At 33.4% G+C, this 21,577-nt stretch overlaps 1 protein-coding gene across 5 annotated transcripts in view; it reads right to left on the bottom strand.

Annotated features, from left to right (window-relative positions):
* The window catches only part of Ssdp (Sequence-specific single-stranded DNA-binding protein), a 95,575-nt gene extending 74,613 nt beyond the window's left edge, over positions 1-20,962 (bottom strand). Inside the window, exons 1-5 of one of the 5 annotated variants that reach the window (XM_072546613.1) lie at positions 20,640-20,962; positions 17,133-17,686; positions 16,731-16,803; positions 16,611-16,672; positions 16,470-16,554 (exon numbers count right to left, since the gene is read on the bottom strand). In XM_072546613.1, the coding sequence (XP_072402714.1) occupies positions 16,470-16,554; positions 16,611-16,672; positions 16,731-16,803; positions 17,133-17,188 (276 nt within the window). In that variant the 5' untranslated portion in view covers positions 17,189-17,686; positions 20,640-20,962. The remainder of the gene's footprint in view (positions 1-16,469; positions 16,555-16,610; positions 16,673-16,730; positions 16,804-17,132; positions 17,687-20,639) is intronic. The other 4 variants (XM_072546614.1, XM_072546610.1, XM_072546611.1 and 1 more) reach the window with 4 other exon arrangements.
* Between the last annotated feature and the right edge of the window lie 615 nt (positions 20,963-21,577).

Genomic DNA, 21,577 nt, shown 5'->3' with positions numbered 1-21,577 from the left:
GCAATATCAACAATGATTAAAGCTTTAGTATTTAGATCAGTATTTTTCGCCGTCTATAAAACGCCAAACATACAATAATTAATTACTGGTCCAAAACTAGTCAAACCAGTTAATTTTATTAAAGAACTCAGTAACAAGGCGAAAAGATTGGGTTCGTTCGTAAAAATATTCCCGTGAGATTTTTTGTATTATTCACTTTCATGAGATACCCCAAAATAGGGTTCAAGAAGTCGCCCAGGCGAAAAGTTCAAAGTTTCGAGTTCAAGTTATCTTCTTCTTCTGTAAGTGCCTTGTCCGTTGCGAACGTTTGCTATCAACATGGCAATTCAGATCTTATTTGCGGCGCTTCTGAAAAGTTCGACCGATGTGAGCCCGAACCACTTCCGCAGATTTTGGAGCCACGAGTGTCTTCTCCCGCCTGGCCCTCGCTTACTGTCTACTTTCCCCTGGACAATCAATTGCAGTAGACGGCAGTATTACTTATCGTGTCTGAATATGTGGCCTAGATATTCAAGCTTTCTTTGTTTGATTGTGCTCACGATTTCTTTCTCCATTCCGATTCTTTGGAGTACCTCTATGTTGGTGACATGTTCGGTCCAGGATATACGAAGAATGCGTCGGTACACCCACATTTCGAATGCTTCTAGTTTTCTCGTGAGCGTCTCTGTCAGCGTCCAGTCCTCGATACCATATAGTAAGATCGGAAAAATGTAGCATTTAACTAGACGTAGTTTTAGAGGAATAGACAAACCCTTGCTTATGAGGAGCTTTTTCATATTGTTAAATGCTGCTCTAGCTTGTTCTATTCTCGCCTTAATTTCTGTGGCCTGTTCCCATTTTGCATTTACGTTGGTCCCAAGGTACACATAATATTCTACATGGTCGATTAGTATGTTACTTATCCGTAATTGTCGAGCAGGTTGTTGCTTTTTGCTTATCAGCATCCACTTTGTCTTCTTGAAGTTGAGGCTCAGGCCGTATTCCTCACTAACTGAATAAACTCTTTCCATTACCTGCTGTAATTCGTCTATGGTACTGGCAAGGATCGTGTCGTCGGCATATCTTATATTGTTTGTTAACATTTTTAGTCATTTTACCTACTTACTTTAAATCGTTTAGACAAACACATATTATATTATAAATTTCAACTTTACAGAATAAAATTTATTTTCATTCATATATTACACACATTAGGGTTCACCTGTCAGGTACTTGTGCTCATCGAAAACAATGAATGAACAAAATCGTATAAAAATTAGTGATGTAACGAATATTCGCATTCGCATTCGCGGATATTCGAATATTCACTTCTCAGTTTTTTTATTAAGAAAACTTACTTTATTTTAGAAGCTTAGAAAACTATATAATTAGAAAACAACAAATAAATGATGCAATGTAAACAAACAAAAACAAATTATTCTTTGAAACTGTTATTTTCCTGAAGTTTTTGATTTTAGACAATTATCTTGAAAAAGCTAAGAATTATTCAACTACAAACTAAAAATAGTCTGTGTTTTTATGTAAAGAGTTTAAACAAACCAACATAAACAGTTCGACTTCAGTTAGATAAGTTCAGATAAATTTAGTAATTCAGCAATTTTCGGAACAAGATACATATAATGTACACTACACTGTAATGTAATACAGTACATGATTTGTATAATTGTTCTGAAAATTGCTGAATTACTAAAACTGCCGGCAGTGCCTGAGACAATTAAAATTGCCAAATTAAAAAAATGTATATTCGCATTTGCGAATGTCGGTGGCATATATTCGCATTCGCATTCGCGAATGTTCAAAAAATGACATTCGTTACATCACTAATAAAAATTTCAAGATTTCAGGCTTCTTTCAGACGGTACGATATTTTCGTTTTTTTTTTAATTTTCTCTTCACTTTCAAAAATATAGGGGTTGATAACGTGCAGGGCTGATACATGCCACGTGATGGTTACCGTACTTAACATGCTATGACTCATCAGTATAATAGCCTTACAGACATACCATTACTCGGAGGGTTCACTAGCTCTTGCTCTATATACTTTCTGATAATTAAAGCAAAGACCACACGCGCTGCGGATCTTTTAGAAACAAAGGCCGAAATGCCGAAACTACCTAAACCCTTTTCAGGTAGATGACTGGCCGCTCAGTCTGTGTACATGTCTCTTGGTCTTCTGTACGATTTTAAGTGTTTTTTATGATGAATTCCACAATTGGGTCAAAAATAGGTCAATAAAAATGTTTATTTTTGTGTCATATATGTAAAATTCATTTAGAGATATACTATGTTGTCGTGTAGTAAAGTTGTGCTTATGTATTAGTACACTTACATAATACAATTACTATTTCTTGCGATTATTAACATATTTTATGTTTGTTTATACAGGTGCCCAAATGCAGCGGAAATCATTTGAATTTTGGCGTTCTCAACTTTGTAAAGAGGAGTATTGATAATTTGGTTATGCATCAAGAACAAGAAGCAGTTAAAGAAGTTCAAAAAATAAATGCGAAAAAATTTAGGTTAAATGAGTTCAGAGGCTAAGAATTGTTTTTAAAGGTATAGTGGCTAAACAAAGATTTAACTGTAGATATGCTGAAATTAGCAAATCAATCTCCAAAATCAAGTACTAGTGGTGGTAGGCCACAAAAAACTTTCATAGAGAGCCTAAAAAAACAAAAAAGGGAAAAATTACCAAAGACCATATACACCTGAAGAAGCTCTGGCCTTTTTGCATATCAAACAATTTTACTGTCCAATCTTATATCAACCTCCAACAGAAAGCAAAAGAAAGATGTTTCAATGCATACCCACGTTGTGATGACGTAGCAAAGGTTTGGCCTTTTTCATGGCAAACAATTTTACTGTCCAATCTTAAAACAACGCGCAACAAGAAACAAAAGAAAGATGTTTCAATGCATACCCATGTTGTGGGTATATATAGCAAAGGTAAAAGACCAGTGCTATCTTCCAGTTAAAAATATTACATAGCAAAGGTAAAAGACCAGTGATATCACCAGTTAAAAATATTACAGTAACTGATATATCGGCGGAAGTAAGACTGGGTGCTTTCCTGAATCATACTGCACTGAGAATATGCAAGAATATTCTAGGGCAAAGGTTAGACACAAAGATGTAAAATTATTCTTTAATATACAAGTGGAAGTGCGATGGTTTATCAGGATAAAGCTTGTATAAGCAACCGTTTGAGGATCCAAAGAGCACAGATGAATATATGTTTGTAATATCATTAGTTCCAATAAAACTTGTGAAAAATCTACAAGAGACCATACTGAAAAATTCTTGGCCATCATCACCAATATTCTGCAAAATACTCAAATTTATTTTTAAGAAAGCGAAGCACTGGTAAAAGACGAATGTAGAACGATTGGAAGTGCGATGGTTTATCAGGATAAAGCTTGTCCCTTAGTTGACGGACGGTACTTTAAAGTACCACTTATTTAAAAATATGTCTAAAACACATCTTTATATTTACCTTGATTTTTTCCGATAGGTACTTTAAAAGTACCTTATAGAGAATAATATAAGTTAATTTCAATCAACCGGCAACACTGTTTTAGCTCTAAAACAATAACGATATTCGTGCATAACCTAACTATTGTGTTGTGATTTGTCATCTGTAACACGTGCCAATAAATTGAAAATTATCAACGTATTTCGGTATAACTGATTATAATATCGTAGACGAAACATTTGAGTGCAAACGTAAGTATTTACTTTTGATAAATAATTACTGTTGTTTGAGAAAACTGATACTTTTCGGTGCGGACTTAAAAGTACCGTCAGGCATTTGGAAGTAATTCATTACTGGACATAAATTTGTTTCGCGACTATCGTTTCTTATTATATTCTAACCCATTTCATTTTTTTTAGATGGAAAAAAAATAGACTGGACTACTCTAAGTGATGCGGAATTACCTATCAAGATAGGCTACAAATTATGGTGTCGTTCCGATCAATATGGATATATTATGAAATTTGAAATTTACCAGGGAAAACACAGCATAGTTGAAGAAAAGTATAAGGACTTTGGACTAGGAGCCCGTGTAGTTCTGCATCTTACTGAAGAAGAATGGGGAAAGCAAAGAATGATTTATTTCGGTAACTATTTTACCTCCATACCCTTGTTAGAGAAGATAAAAAGTGAACTAACTTTAGCATGTGGAACAATTAGACCGAATAAAAAGTTTCTTCTTAAGAACTTGACAGCTGATAAATCCATGAAGCGCGGAGATTTTGATTCCAGGATTTCGTCGATGGATATTGGAGTGTGGAAATGGAAGGACAATAAAATTGTTTACTTTGCTAGTAATTACCACGGTTGTGAGGAAATAACTGTTCAAAGGACCCAAAAAGATGGTACGAAAGCTGATATTGTTGCTCCCATGATTGTAAAAGATTACAATAAATTCATGGGGAGTGTTGACCATGCTGATCGTTTGAGAACTGCTTATGGACTTGACAGACGTAGTAAGAAGTGGTGGCATAGGCTATTTTGGGGATTAATAGATATAGCATTCGTTAATGCTTATATAATATTCTGCGACATACGAGAAAACCAATCCCTTTTAGATTTTCGAAGAGGAGTTGCTATGGGCCTGATGGCTCACAAACTTCAGAAAACTCCATCAAAACGACGAAGACCGAATAGTGATGTGTACCCTGAAAGAAGAAGAAGAGGAACATATTATTCAGTCCCATCCGATGTACTGTGCGGAGCCAATGGAATGCTTTACGATTTCCTAATTTATCAAGGCTCGACCACTGAAATACCAACAGATTTGATGAACAAATTTGGTTTGGGTCCTTCCATAGTGTTGGACCTTAGTAAATATGTAGCCGAAAAGGATTTTGTCTATTTTGATAATTATTTTTCAGTTATTTACTTTTTGAAGAATTAACAGTGAGACACATATATTTAATAGGTACTGTGCGACTAGATAGATTTCAGAGACCACCGTTTACACCAGATAAAGATTTCAGTAAACAAAACAGAGGATATAATAAAGAAGTGGTTAATGCAGAAAGATCAGTAGTGTTGGTAAAATAGCAAGACAATAAATCAGTCGTTGTTGAATCTAATTATATGGGAGAAAGCACTGAGGACACAGTAAAGAGATGGGACAAAGGCAACAAAAAATTCATAGATGTTCAAAGACCAGAGGCAACCGCATTGTACAATAAATATATGGGTGGTGTAGACTTGCTGGATCAGCTTTTGTCATATTACAGAGTAATTATCAAATCAAAAAAATGGACTTTACGAATGATCTTTCATGCATTTGACCTTGCTTGGGTGAATAGTTGGCTAGAATATAAGTCCTTTATGCAAACACAGAAGGCTAACCCTAAAGATATTCTTGATCTACTGCATTTCAAGATGAAAATTGGTGAAGCTTTAGTTGTTATGGGTACACCTGTAAACAAAAGAGGTCGTTCTTGACGAGAATTCTCCTCGATAGTCTACAATTCTTGAGACGCCAAAAAGAAAAAACGAGATTTAGTAGACCACTGCCCGGAGTATGACGATAAAAAAGAAGCTACTCGATGTAAAAATCCGAACTGTCATGCAAGAACACATGTTGTTTGTGAACAATGTGATGTTCATTTAAAAACTGTTTCAAAAACTTTTACGCAATGTAATGTATTACAGTTAAGTGAAACTCACAAAATAAATCTGTTTGTTAATTTGCAACTTTTTTTAACTTGATCCTAATGTACATTATTCAAATGTCATATAGACATGTATAAAAAATATATAAGTATGTCAATTTTGGCTTTTAATATTACCCTCCTCTACAAATATAGTGCAAAATAATTTTTTTGTAGCCAAATTAAAATTCAGGTCTGAAAGGGTTAAAAACTATCGAAATAAGAAAGATTTCATACCTTGGGTATGTTCTTCGAGAAGACCGGTACAGAATCCTTCAGCGGGGCATGAAAGGTAAAATCGAGGGCCGCAGAGGATTAGCTGAAGATCGTGAAAAATTCACCAATGTAAATGCCAACGATAGGTGGGCCTAATATGGCACCGAAAGAAGAATAAACCTACCTCGTGATTTTATTTTTAATTTTTGTTAAGAACTACGATTTTTATTTCGAATAAAATGTTTTATTTTAGTTAGGTAATTGTATCGCCAAATGTAGAAATAAATCAATAAGGGATGAAGCCAAAAATGTAGATGGGTCAAAGTAAGGGAAATTTTAGACGTTAAAAGTTACACGTTACCTCTAAACCACCCCTATGACTGCCACGTAAAAACTAAATACGTAAAGTTTGACGAATGCCAGAAATCTTTACGATTGTACACCCCCAAAGACATTTCCGGCCAGTCGCACACACCCTGGAAGCCATATCCGCAAACTAGTAAAACAGCATGCAGAATGCCAAGAGAAATTTAAAAACTGGGCATGATACACCTTCAGGATTTATTTCACATTGAACATTAAATCAAATAAATACTCACCTTCAATAAAAAAATTCATAAATTCGGAGGTTAAAACTAATGAATGGAGGAAAGTGATGGCAGAAGAGACGAAAAAACAAACATCAATGTTGAGAATATACAAAATATGACAGCAAGATATAAAACCTTGCACCAGCGAAATGACAGGAAGCAAAACGGTGCTGACTTATAGGTCAGAATCAGATTTTATTTCTGAAAGAAATTCAGTTAAAATACTACAATCTCTTCATTTCTTAGCTTTTTGTACACAGCATTAATTTTCTATTGCCATATTATTTTGTTGTTTTTAGATTGTGTTTGTGTTGTATAAAAGACCTACACAGATCATATATCGTCGAAAACACTTATTTGTCTCAGTCCTCATTAATAATAATTCATAAAATATTTACTTAATTATAATAACAGTATTTATTTTATAAGTCCCCATTTATTCCGATGCACCTTTTTTTGAAAAGTATCGTCCACAAAATCACAAAGAAAAACGAAAAATCCAACTTATATTTAAGTTATAAGCTATATTAACATTGTTAGTTTTCGATGATATCAAGAGATAAAATCAGGTTATCAGACATATTGTAATCAAAACAAACAAACCAACGAAATAGATAAACAAATTCAGTGTTTGTAATATAGTAAAAACGAAACTTACGGAATATTATAGAATAATTGCATGATATTATGGTTTGAAATAAGTCTATGGTTATACAAAACAGAATAGAGGTGGAGACAAGAACAGAGGCGGTAAAAAATAAAAACAACGTTAAATTATATTCAGATCATAATCCTTTTTATGAAGCATCAAAAGAAATACGACTAAAGGCCAAGAGGTAAAGCATAGATGAAAAAATGAAAAAAACAAAAGCCGCAACAAAGTTTCTAAATGTCAACAATGTACACTAGATTAGGAGAAGTTATTTGATCACATAATAAACTAATCCAGATAGATATTGAAAAAGAGCTCAAGAGGGAGAACCACTTGCTAATGCTGTCTTAACTTACAACATAGAGAAGGGCATAAAAGTGGTTCAAAAACAAAAGTTTGAATTTTTGGAAAGGAAACTTTATCAAAGAGTATCTAGAAAATACGATAGCGGGTAGCACTCCTCTACGATCCCAGTAGAGGACAGGCAGCTACAGGGAGTGGCATCCCTGCCATACGCTACCTACTGACTTTCTCCTATGTCCTGGCCTTCAGGAGAGGCCAGATCCCCAACCTATCTTTCCCCCCATTTTCCAATCCTTACAATATCCCGCTAGAAAAACAGAACCTCATTGAATTGAAGGAAGAACTCAACTGCATAAAATGCGATGTATTGGGACTTTCTGAAATACAAAGAAAAGGCGAAAACCAATTAACCAATTGGTTTTCCAAAATCAGTTAGTTTTAAAATCAGGGCATCTGCTGCGTTCCATTTGAGAAAACGATAAGTATCGACTGAAGTCACGACTGAAGGATCGAAAAATATTTGCAAACTAGTAAGTAAACAATAGGGAGAAACTAAAACAAATAAGGAAGATATTTTAAAATTTACTCAACATTTTTACACAAAATTGTATAAACGAGAAGAACTTCCAGATCCTAATCAAAGTCAAATACCTAAGTTCAAAATGTAGGCTTAGAAGACATCCCAGATATTACAACAGAGGAAATAAAAGGAGCTCTCTCGGATATAAAAAACAATAAATCACCTGTAGAAGATGTGATAGTAATAGAACAAATCAAAGACGCAGGAGAAACGTTGATAAATTTGTTGAAAAATATGTTCAATGTTTGTTTTACAAGAGGCGTAACCCCCTCCCAATGGCATAATGCAATAATAACCATAATGCACAAAAAAGGTGACATTTCAGACCTAAAGAACTACAGACCTCTTAGTTTGCTCTCTCATACATACAAACTATTCATGAAGATAACAACAAAACGGCTTGTGAACAAATTGCATAGTTATCAACCTTGCGAACACGCTGGGTTCCGCTCAAGATACGGAACAAATGATCATCTACAAGTTATTAAAACGCTATTAGAAAAGTGCACAGAATACAACAAGCCTATCTTTCTTATTCGGAAATTATGAAAAGGCGTTTAATACTTTTAGATCATCAAAAAATGATTGGAAAGATCTATGTTAGCTATTACTAGAGATAAAGTACCAAACCTAGAAATACAAAGAAGAACAGGAGTCACGGATGTAGTTGAAAAAAATAATAATAAAAAGCCCCTTCTTTATGAGGACGAAGGACGATCAGCAATCTCGTGACCAGCAATTCCTTTATTCTCCGGGATCCGTAAGGTACTGTTTTGTGCTTCGTCAATTGCACAAGAGATGGATTACAATTTCATGTTCTTGATTTTAAGATTTATAAGCGATCAAGTAGTAAAACCTATATGAAAAAAGCAAAAATTTTACTACTAATCTTAGTATCTCCTGACCGCGACACAGAAACATGACTCAAAACTTACGAACAACCTTTTCAGCGATCTTCTACTAAAAAAATCGGACCTTCAGTTCGAATTTGTCACATTAATATAGAAAGCATAAGCTACGCCAAAAACCAGTGTCTATCAAGGATACTAAAAGATAACGATATCGACGTAGTCGTCATTCAGAAAACCCACTGTGTAACAGAACATATCGTACATATACGAAAATATCAAACATACGGCACAGCCACATACATAAAAACGAACATAGAAAACGTATATTTTGTTACCACCTCCTCTGAGAACGGCATACGTTCTATAACTATAAACCTCCAGGTAAGCAATGACCAACTCACGTTCTAGAAACTTATCCCCATCCATCGGTGCATGTTGGCCACTTCAACAGTCATCATGAGCAGTGCGAATACAAGGAGACTGACATAAATGACTAAAGATCAGCAGGTATATCTCATTTTTGACGCTAAAGACAAAGGCACATTTAAATCAGCCGCATGGAACATGGAGTACAACCCCTACCTATGTTTTGTATCAAGCAACTGTAACAACGCCCCTCTGGCAGCCACAAGAAGTCTTCTCCCCGATTTTTCACACAACTAACATCGCCCAGTCATTGTAGAGCTGGACATACAAATTCCCCTGATCAAGTCAATTCGAAGACCTAGAAGGAACATTACACGAACTAACTGGAAAAAGTTCACTTCTGACATTGATAAGTGCCCGAGTTGGATATTTCCTGTTAGTAATAAGTATGTTCGTTTTCTCGAGGCTGTGATAAGTACAGCCAGGAAGAACATGCCTAGAGGTTATCCAAAAGAATACATCCCGGGATAGTTTCAAAATAGTGATATATTATACCAGAATAGACTGAGATACTAAAAATAATGTCGGAAAGCTTGGGCCCTAATAGGGAAACTAGGAGATGGTAAAACCTGTCAACAAAGAAAAGCAGCTATAAACCCAAACTCAGCGGCATATCATATTGTTACATGACCAGAGTAACCAGAGATAAACCTCACACACGAGAAGTAAAGAAACATTTAAAAACCTTGCAATCGATATCTAGCCCTTTCACAAGTGAAGAAATAGAATCCGCCCTTCAAGACGTTTCCCCTGAAAAAGCCCCAGGTTTCGACAACATCCACTCCGAATTCATACTCAATTGCCAGAAATAACCAAAAACCTGGCTAGCACATTTCTTCACAAACATAATTCAGGCCGGCAGAATCCCACAGGAATTAAAACATTCAAAAGTTATAGCAATACTAAAACAGGGCACACCAACTGACCACCCAAAAAACTATCGACCAATTGCTCTGTTTTCTATAATTAATAAACTACTTGAAAGCCTAATTTTTAACTGGATAAACTCAATAATCCTCAAAGTTATTCCAATCGAACAAGCAGGTTTTAGACCAAATCGAGGTGGCACCGACCAGGTACATAAAAGCCAGTTTTCAAATAAAACTAAAGAGTTCTGCTGCTTTCATAGATCTGTCCGTTGCTTTCATAGATCTGTCAGCAGCTTTCGACACAGTCTGGCGAGAAAGAATTATTTGTAAACTCTCATGCACTATTCCTTGCAAATTCACCGCCAGATTAATAAAAAATATGCTCTCCGACAGAGTATTCCATCAAGTAATTATGTAATCAGAAATAAGCAGCACCAAAAACCTCAAAAATGGTCTACCACAAGGCTTGATACTCGCACTACTGCTTTCAGCCTTTACATGCCGACAACATCAAAGTTTGGCTATGCCGATGAATGGGCTTTATTTACACAAACAAAATCACTAGAAGAAGCTGAAGAGATTCTGCGGGAAGACCTAGAAGTTATGGGAAGCTAATTTCAAAAATGGAGACTTCGACCCAACGCATCTAAAAGTAACCTGCTTCCGCCTAAACAACAATTTGGCTTTAAGGACACTTTAAGTTCACTTTGACACGACTCCTAACAATAATCCCTCAAAATACCTAGGCGCGACTTTGGATAAAACCTTAAGCTTTAGAGAACGTTTAAGTTTAAGTACAGTTTACAGATTAGGTACATTTGTATGTATGATTAATACTTCCTACTACTAAAAATTTTCACTTTACAATAAGTATATTGAAGATATAAAATGCCGGTTTCATCCTGAAACCACTAGGAAACTAGATAAAATATGTATTTATTTTTTTATTTCAGGAAAAACAAGTACATCAATTCAAAGAGCTAAATAATATGTCGTCGGGTGGTCTATTCACATTATTAGATAACATTCCTTCAGATGGCGAGTCAGATAAATCGAGTAGTGACGAAGAGGATTTGCTTGACATTGCGAATATGCCAATAATACTTAAAAATGACCAGCCAGACCAACATTCAAGAGACAACAATTCAGAGAATATTCCTGATGATGAAGCCTTCCCGGACGACGAGGACAATATTCCCCCTTCTATTTTGAGGGATATAGAATTAGCTTTAAAAACAACCTGGACTAACTCAGCGGCATCTTGCGTTACTAATATCAAGCAGTTCACTGAGGAAACCGGTCCTAAAATTAAAGATGATGTGGAGAAGCCAGTAGATTTTTTTTATACTTCTTCCCCGTTCCCCGTAACTCTAATTGACAAAATTGTATTCGAAAAAAACCCCTACGCTCTTCAGAAACGTGGAGGAGATTCTTCATTTACAACAACTTCTTTGTTGTATAAAGTTCGCCCTTTATTGGATACTTTATCAGAAACGTTTCGTTCTTCATATGGCCCTTCAAAACATCAATCCATAGACGAATCTATAATTCGTTTCAAGGATCGTAGTTGTCTAAAGCAATTTATGCCTCTAAAACCCATCAAGAGGGGTTATAAAGTTTGGGTTCGATCTGACGAGAATGGATATGTTTGCCAATTTCAAATATATGTTGGAAAAACCAACGATCAACCTGAAAAAGATTTGAGCCAGAGTTATCTTAGATTTGACTCGAGATTTGGTGGCAAAAGGATATCACGTTTTCTTTGATAACTTTTTCAACTCTGTGCCCTTACAAAAAAAACTTAAATCAGAATGTATTTATGCGTGCGGCACTGTCAGGACTAACCGAAAAGATATCCCAAAAGACTTAGCATCTGACAAAGAATTACACATCCGAGGAGAATCGGACTGGAGGGTGAGCAAAGATGGACTGGTGTTTGTTAAGTGGAGAGAACGGAAAGTAGTGCATTTTTTGGGAAATCATCAAAACCCTTCAGAAGAACCAACTGTTTCTCGCAAGCAAAAAGACGGAAATTCACAAGTCGTGGCCTGTCCAACGATGGTCAAAGAATATAACCAGCGTATGGGCTACGTTGACAAAACAGATATGCTGAAATCTGTGTATGAGACTGACCGCAAATCAAAGAAATGGTGACACCGAATTTATGGTTGCTTCTACAGTCACAGGGAAACATTTCAAAAAAAATTGTTCCTTATGAGAAACGCTTTGGCCAATGTTTGCATATGCCACAACACGGGACATCTAGACGATGTGCTTTTTGTAGCACTAGTAAGGATCCTCACAGAACCAGGTGGGAGTGTGCGACGTTGTAAAGGTTGGATTGTGCTTTAGCGAAAAAAATAACTGTTTTTCGTTGTATCATAAAAAGTATCCTACGTTTTATACTATTATATTATTTAGTTAAGTATCAGATTTTTATTTGCTTGAGAAAATCTTTAGTTTCCTAGTGGTGTCATGTCGAAACCACAGCCTATTAAAAAAAATACATAAAAAAATTTTATTTTTCACTTTTTTGTCTTTTAGGAACCCAATAGAGTAAGATTATTTAATTTTTACTTCAATTTTTGATTTTAAAAGTTTTCAGGAAACAGAGAGTTAAGCGACATTTCACCACCACACCTTCGCCGACTCAATCTTCTGTCCAAAAAATATAAAAAGATCCTTAACAACAGAAAATCTCCCATAAACCGAAGAAACGGCCGCAGCCATCGGGTTCAACAATCACAAATGGTCCCATGAATCAAATACCCAAGCTCAATCAGATACCTTGCATCACAGAGAGACCTCCTGGATTTGGCCTACCACGTAAGACCTGGTGCACACTTAACCGCATAAGAACTCAACATGGTCGATGTGCATATAATATATGTTGCAAGGTCCAATCCATCAAGGACACAACAAAAGAATGCCACCAGCTAGTTTACGAGGACAGTCCCCAAGATTTTATCTTGGCGACGCCCGAGTCAATTAACTACATAGACAATACGATGTTTGCCTATAAATTAGATATGATTAAGTTTTTTTTAGTCAATTTTAATTTTACTAGTTTATTGAAATCTCATAAATGTGTCGAAATGCCATACGCTAAGTTAATAAATAGGATGATAAGAATAAACAATCACATTATAACTACGATAGAATTTAGTGGCAGAACTAAGCAAACGAAGAACTGGATAAGAGAATAAAAGAGAGGAAGACGAAATGGACAGACAGCCTTGGTTAGACACCAGTGGAGAGGATAAGGGAAGGTTTATTTACAAAAATGGATAAAACGACCTCAATAGGCAGATGATCATATTTAACATGTTTTATATTGAAACGGCATTAAATTAGATTTATGTTTGTGTTTATATGGAAGATAAATGGTTTCTAAGTATAATAAAGATAGTCATACTAATAAAACGTGCAGCTGGAGTCAATAAAATATTTGAATTCAAGCCTTATTTATAATGACGAACAGCTATGCATATTTATTAGATCCTCGATCACATTAAACTGTCTAAAATCAATATGCACACAGTATTAATTAAATTAATGAAAATCATTAAAATTAATAAAACGACCACTTCTGATAAAATGTTAAATCAATTATTATATGTAAGTGAAATAGTTAATACCCGACATAAATCAGTTCCAAATAATTATTGAGAACTTCGATATATGTAGTGGTGATTTTAACAGTAGATCAAAACAGAAGGATCAATATATTCAATTAATACCATTCTTTAGCTAACAATAAAAATAAATTTTAATGTAATAGCACTTTTGCTTTTATTTGATTAACAACATTTTTTATTTTTGCTTTAACAACGTTTATAAACGTTTATTTGTCTTTATTTAGATATTGGAGTAGACTCTTTCTGAAAAAGAAAGAAGTTCAAAAGAGAAATTAACTTCGAGAGAAAAGCATGGATATTGTGAATGAAATAACTGCTTGGGCAGTTTTTTTTCTATAAAACTGGCTAGTTTCCACATGTTATGCATTGATTTTTTTTAAGATCTAATTAAAAATATTTCTGAATGTCTCAGAAGCTAAACAGAAGCTTTCAGTTGAGTCCATACCAATTCAACAGGCCCTAATTGTGATAGGGAGGAAATTGAAGTCACAGAATGTTCCGATTTTTTTTTTCATTTCGCCAATAACATATTGTACAAACAGACTTTTGTGTATATTCACAAGTTTCAATAGCTCTTTTTCCAGGATATCGTCTTCATAATCTATCGCTTTTCAATCACTGGTGTGAACTGAACGAAATGTAAGTAAACCATCTAATCTACTGTTGTTTTTGTTATTTTGGTACGAAAGGTCTTTAAATACGTTAAACACATATATTGTTTCGTTTATAGGTAAGCAGTCTTCCATTTAACTCTAAAACATCTCAAAAGTGTTTCCATTTTTAACACTACAAAAATAACTTTTGGTACCTATATTTTTTGTGTGTTGTTTATCCTTTATACACGTTTTTTGTCCTATGACACGGATTGTAATGTTTCCTTGAAGAGGTAAAAAATCTTGGGTTTTGTTCTGAAAAAGAGCCTGTTTTCCAAGAATATTGCATGTTCTTTCTTATTCTTAAAATATTTGTACACTATTTATATAAAATTAGAAATTCTGAACATTATTAATAATAAATAGTTTATTTTGGCACTTTTATCCGAAATAGTTCCTTTCTAGATAACATCAATGAAGATATGAGAAATATGGGAATACATGCTCGGCGGAGGAAGGCGATGGATAGAGACAACTGGAGAGAAATTATTGAGGAGACTAGGACCCACACATGGCTGTAAAGCCAGAATGATGATGATGAAAATCGACAAGCCCCTACTATGTAATAAATGATAAGATTGTTGGAGAGAGAAGCATATACATGTAAAAACGCGCAAGAATGCAATCAAAAAAGAAAAAAATTGTAATAGCCTAATGTTTATTAATAATTCAATCTAATTATTAATAATATAGCGGAATGAATTAAAAAACAAACGTTGGTTAGAATAATCATCCAAAGATAAATAAAAACGATTAATACTGGAAAAACGAAAATCCATTGAGTATAATACAAAAACATTAGACTACTTTTATTATATGAAAGAGTCACTTGAATCTTTGATACATCAATTGAAATACTTTGAAAAAGTCAAGAATGACAAGATAATAGGTTTGACAAAGATCATCAAAATCGTAAAGTTGTCAGAAGGAGACAAAAATAATAAAATACTAGTGCCAAAAGACACTTGGTAAAATACTAAGCCAAGAATTTGAAAAATCAGTAGAACCACTAGTGGAATCGCAATGGAGACACACAGCGATGGTGGCCAAAATATCGAACCAAAGAAAAAATAAAAAGTTGTTCAATTACTGCAAAAGATATAGAAAGGTAAATCAGTTGGAGCAATGTTTTTCTCAGATATGACAAGTTGGCTAAAAGGATTTTTTTTGGGAAAACAACTAATAGGACATAATATAATGATTTAGTCACACCCTGAAAATATGGGAATAGGAAGAGTATTTGAAAGTAATTTTAAATATCAAGTATCGATATTAAAGATGAATTAATTATTTGATTCATTACTAGTTATCAATATTACAAAGAATGAATTTTTTGAGGAAGTCTTCGTGAGATAAACGTAAAGAAAATGATGATGAAGGAGCTGCTGAAATTAAAAGTAACACAAAATACATTTTTTTACTTTAAAATAAAAACTATATAATTGGAAAATCCGAGTTTCATATGATTGTTTCAGATGTGGTTTCAGTAAAATTTTGCAAATAAAATGAATACTGTTAGTTTATTTAAAAAAGCATTGTGTGAAAGTTTGTATTTACACATTTTATTTTTGGACTTCTATTGGAAAGAGGGACATGCTTTTAGAGAAGAGCATAATGAATGTATTATTTCGTTATCTTGGGAACTGTAGCACAATTAGGCCAACACACAGGTATCCTAACTTTACCTAAGTCGGTAAAGATAAAAATTCAAGGTTTTCTACTCCAGCAATCACAAAGTAAGCCAAGCATAAACTCAACATAGAAAAGTTTATATGAACAGTCATGTACGCAAAATATTATAAATTTCGTAGTGTTTCCCACCTTCAATAACTATTTAAAAATAGATGGTGTTTTGAAATGGGTTCTAAAAAAATTCAACTTAATATAAAAAAGAGTTTAGCTAGAGTAACGAATTGGTCGACTGTACCTGGTCAAACGCGTATACTCCGTTCAATGTTGCCACATTTTCAACTATGAAGTATTGATCGCACTAAATACTAAGAGAAATAAAAAATACTCACGTAATCATGAAAAGCTTTTGCTTCTGAAGAATGCTCACAAGTGTCCCTCCTTTCAGGAGCGGCACAATATAAATCCCAAAAAACACTAAAATGTCCGAAAATTAATAAACAAAAATGAAGAAAATAAAAATGTCAACATACCACCACCACGAATGTAAAAATCCTGGAGGTTCTCCTAATGTTATATTTTTCTCCCATCGTATCTAAAATAATTTCAACATTTTACTAAACATTATCGTTGAAATTAAAGGTGAAACTCACCTCAGACAAAAATGTCTGTGCAGCTTTCTGTGCACCAACATGAAGTAAATACTCGTAAACGTACAGTGCCAATCTGGAATAAATATTTATCTTAAACAGTTAATCGAACTCTAATTGAGAGATATTATAAACAACAAAATATTAGTTAATGAGAAAATGTAAACAAAACAGGTACCTCTTTGGTTATCAAGGCCTCATCACTTCCAAAACTTCTTAATACATAAAATATCCTATTTTTACTCAAATATCATAGTTTTATACTACTCTACATGATTTTACATACAAATTAATACTGTATTACAGACGTTTACTAGTTGCTTCAATTATTTTTAAAACATGGAGAGTATGTTCATGACAGGAAAAGAAATTAATAAAAAAAAAAACAAAAATTGTACTACTTACTTTTCTCTAGCTTGTGCATCGGACGGCACAGAAGATCCCTTTCCTTTCGCATACATTTTTCTAAAACTTATTTAACTAATGTAACCTACATACATTGAAGTAATGTACCGTTCGGTTGGAATTGTTTTAGTTGGTGAAACACGCTGCTTCTACATGATAAAAGATGCTGTTCATCGCATTACCCAGACACATACACTCGATTAAATTCACATCACTATTGTAAGCATGCATTACTCGATTTAGAATCCTTTAAAGTCGTACATATCATATTGAAAACACTTCAATAAGCTTTAAATTCACATCACAACTCACAACACGTCAATTCAAAATGTTTTCGACGCCGCACACAAAATTATCACTGTAAGTACCTATATCGCCAAATAGCATGCGTCGAGTGTAGAGTCTGTCTACCTCTCTGCTTGTTAGAGATGTAACTACATCGAAACAACAGTTCCAATAGTTCCCGTTCCTCTACCCGTTCCTTACTCCAACAAATCTTGATTATTTTGTCTTGGATCCCAAGATCGCACACTATTCCGGTAACATAAAGACTCCTGTAACACATTTGTAAGCGTTAATATTCCAAAAAAACTGAGCAATAATACAAATGCAGACATGATGTAATAGAACGGCAAAAAATATACGATACAAGTTGCATCAATAGTGGTTTCTGTTTCTGTTTTATTATTACATATTTTTTATTTTCATTTATATGAATCAAATGGCAAGGATCAATAGAATGATCAATGTTGCTTAATATACAACTTAAAAGACAAAACACCAATAAATGGAACGGATGAGAGAAAAGTTATAGAAGTTAGAGAAGTACCAGATGACCCGAAATCAAAAGCTAGAATATACTAAAGAAAAGATAGAGGATCGAAAAGTAGAACAACTATGGAACTACTTTAAAGAGGTTATGATAAATACAGCGACAAAAGTGTGTGGAACAAGTAAGAAGAGCTATAAAAGAAAGAAAACTGCATGGTGGAATGAAGAAATAAAACAACAAATTAAAAGAAAGGAAATTGCTTAGAAAATATATATATTTACAAAATAAAACACCAGTAAAATAAGAAGAATATAAAAAATATAGAAGATTAGTAAAAGAATTTGTAACAAAAACAAAAAAGGACAAATTAACAGAATTTGAAGAGAATGAGAAACTGTTCTATGGAGTTTTAAAATCAATGAGAAAAGAAAAAGATCACGACATAAAAATATAAAGAGGAAAACTTTTCACAGGAGACAATGAAATAATGAACAGATGGAGAGAATATTTCCAAAATATGCTACAAACTCACTGCTATCAAGAAGAAAACAACTTGTTGAAACCAAAGAATAGAAGATGATAATATAGATCCTATAACCATAAATGAGCTGCAAGAAGCTATTGCCGAAATGAAAAACGGGAAGGCACCAGGTTATGACAGAATAATAAGTGAAATGGTGAAAAAAAGGAACAAAATGCAACATAGTTATTACTAAAGATATTTAATATCATATGGAGAGACGAACAGATACCAGTTGACTGGCAGAAGGCTCAAATAGTACCGATTTATAAAAATGGCGATAGAACGGATTACAACAACTATAGAGAAATAACGCTCTTAAGTACTGCCATGAAAATATACGAAAAAATATTGAACATAAGATTAACCGGAAAAATTGACAGCACACTTAAAGAATCACAAAGCCGATTTAGAAAAGACAGAAGCGCCCAGGATCATATATTTACCACGAAACAAATAATAGAAAAATATTAGCAACAGAAAAAAAGATGTATCTGTTGAAAAGGCTTTTGACACGGTACGGGGGCAAAAATTATGGGAAATATTAAAGAAGAGAGGTATTAGTAACAAAATGATAGGGGTAATTAAGAACATTTACAACAACAATATGAATTATGTCATAAGTCAAAAAAGAACATTAAAACGATTTACTAAAAACGAGGGTTTAAGACAATGAGAAGGATCCAAAGCTACTTATAATATACATTGGTGAGATAATTAAAGAATGTAACGTAAAAGTAAAAAAAATGCATGGCAATTATTGGCCGAAACTGAGAAACAATTAAAAAGTAATATAAAATTATGGTACTAAAAAATATGGAATGACAATTAATAAAAATAAAACAAAAGTTTTCGTGATAGGAGAAAATAAAGAAAAAGGGAAGATATAAAAATAAAAGAAGTAAATATAGAACAAGCACGAACCTTCCACTACTTAGGACTTTAGGAGTAGAATTAAAAGACAACGGAAGACAGGAAATAGATATTAATAATAGAAATCAAAAAAGATGAACCAATACTATGCCTAAGACTGAAATTACAACAAAAACAAAATTCTTGTGTTCAAGTCAATATATAGGCCTGTATTAACCTTTGGCTGCGAGGTTGTCGTGGGTTCTAAGAGAACGACAAAAGAGTAAAATATAGGCAGCAGAAATTAAATATCTGAAACGAGTTCGAGGATTTACCAAAAGAGATAGACTACGGAACACTCAAATAAGAGAAGATTTGTAAATAGAGTCAACATTAGAATATATAGAAAGAAAGCAACTGAGTGGGTGGGGTCATATTCAGAGAATGGAGAATACAAAACCGGTGAAAGAAATTTGGCAGTCAAAACGCAAAGAAGAAAGAAGAAAGGTAGACCACGACAAAAATGGGATTGAATCTTAAAACACATCGAAAAAATGGGAACAACATAGATAAAAGCAAGGACGCTGCCCAGAAATAAGAAGGAATGGGTCAAATTTGTACATAATGTAAACATAAAATAGAATATTATTTAAGTTTACAAATTAGATTGTTTGATATTAATATTTAATTGTATTTGTTTTATATAGTATTGTCACCCTACACCACTACGTGGTAACAGTTTTTTTTTTAAATAAACTTAAAAGCCAAAACAACAATAAATGGAATGGATGAGAGAAGAAAAAAGCGAGAAAAGTTATAGAGAATATGTTAAGCAATGAAAGATAGAATGAACAAAATAACATTGCCGACTACGGGAATCAGACAGAACCCAATTGAAACGAAGTAGAAATCTCAAGAAACAAGCTAGAAAAGGATCAGCATATTTTGGTTAAAATAAAGAGCTTATATCTAAAATGAATAAAATAAGGCACGATAGACACAAACATGCATGTATAGCGAACACCACAAATAATGTAAATTAGGTACATAGGGTGATAATAGATAAAAGACAAATAGATAATAATAGAAGAATACGTTAAAGAAGTGAAGGATAGATACCTAGCATCAAAAAGCAAATAAAAAAGAGAAAACTAAATAAAATTGACCGTTTCCCATTCATAATAATGAATATATCGACGCCGTATATCCAATAACCGAATATATCGAATTAACCCAAAGTTTAAATGAGTCATTATTTTTAGCCGTTTAACTTTATTTCATTCATATTTGCAATAAAAAAATGATCTACAATTAGAACTAAGTTCAATTCATTAAACAGGTTCATGGAACAATTACTAAATACCGGTTCTGAAGTATCTGTTTTTGTTGTTTTAATGCATCTCTATCAGTTGTCCCGTTATTAAAATGGCTACGCTTCTCTCTTGCTGCGCTTCAATGCCCCCTTTGTTCGTGTATCTATTGCTAACGGAATTATAATGAAATCGCGAACTTTTTCACTATCACTTTAACTATTTCAGTAATATACTTTCTGCAGAAAGAAAATTACAGCGATGTACTCATCGCTCTTATGTTAACAAAACTCAAGCATGTAGTGGCAACGACCCTATTTATTAATCTCAAAAATGAGAGTGCGCAAACAATTCCATAATCTACTATGGACGATTATTTCAGTTATATCTATTTATGGTTTTACTAGGATTATTTGATTTTTATATTAAAATATCTTGCCAGACAGTCACATATGTATAAAAGCATTCATATTTAATGGCTTCACGCGTGAACTGTATAGTAGTATATAAATAGAATCTGGCTCCGAAAAACCGTTTGAAGCCGGTGTACCGAATAACGAATAAGTGTATATGCTTACATGTTATACTATAAACATCTGTTTGCTTGAAACTTTGTTTTACCATGTGAAACATATTGCAAGCTGGTATTCTTAAGAATTCGTATATAGAGTTTAAGAAGTGGAATATTACATGCAGAAAGAGTATGTCAGATTTCGAAAGGGCAGAAACAAGAAAATACAATTTAAATAAACATTAAAATTGGCATATATTATTAAAGAAACTACTTCAATTTTATTTAATAAACCAATATAATCAATATTTGTATTTTTATTGAAAATCCAAATAAATTCTTTTAATAAGTCTTAAAAGTAGGCAACCAACAATATTTATGGCAGTATGAATGTATGCATAATATGGAACAAATTTTTTAATGTACATATTTGTTTGAATATATAAATAGGATATTATGACTGAATAAATTTAAATTCAA

Source organism: Diabrotica undecimpunctata, chromosome 10, assembly GCF_040954645.1.
Source record: "Diabrotica undecimpunctata isolate CICGRU chromosome 10, icDiaUnde3, whole genome shotgun sequence".
Classification (NCBI taxonomy): Eukaryota; Metazoa; Arthropoda; class Insecta; order Coleoptera; family Chrysomelidae; genus Diabrotica; species Diabrotica undecimpunctata.
The sequence above is the reverse complement of the archived record's forward strand: the minus strand, read 5'-3'. Positions and strand labels throughout refer to the sequence as shown.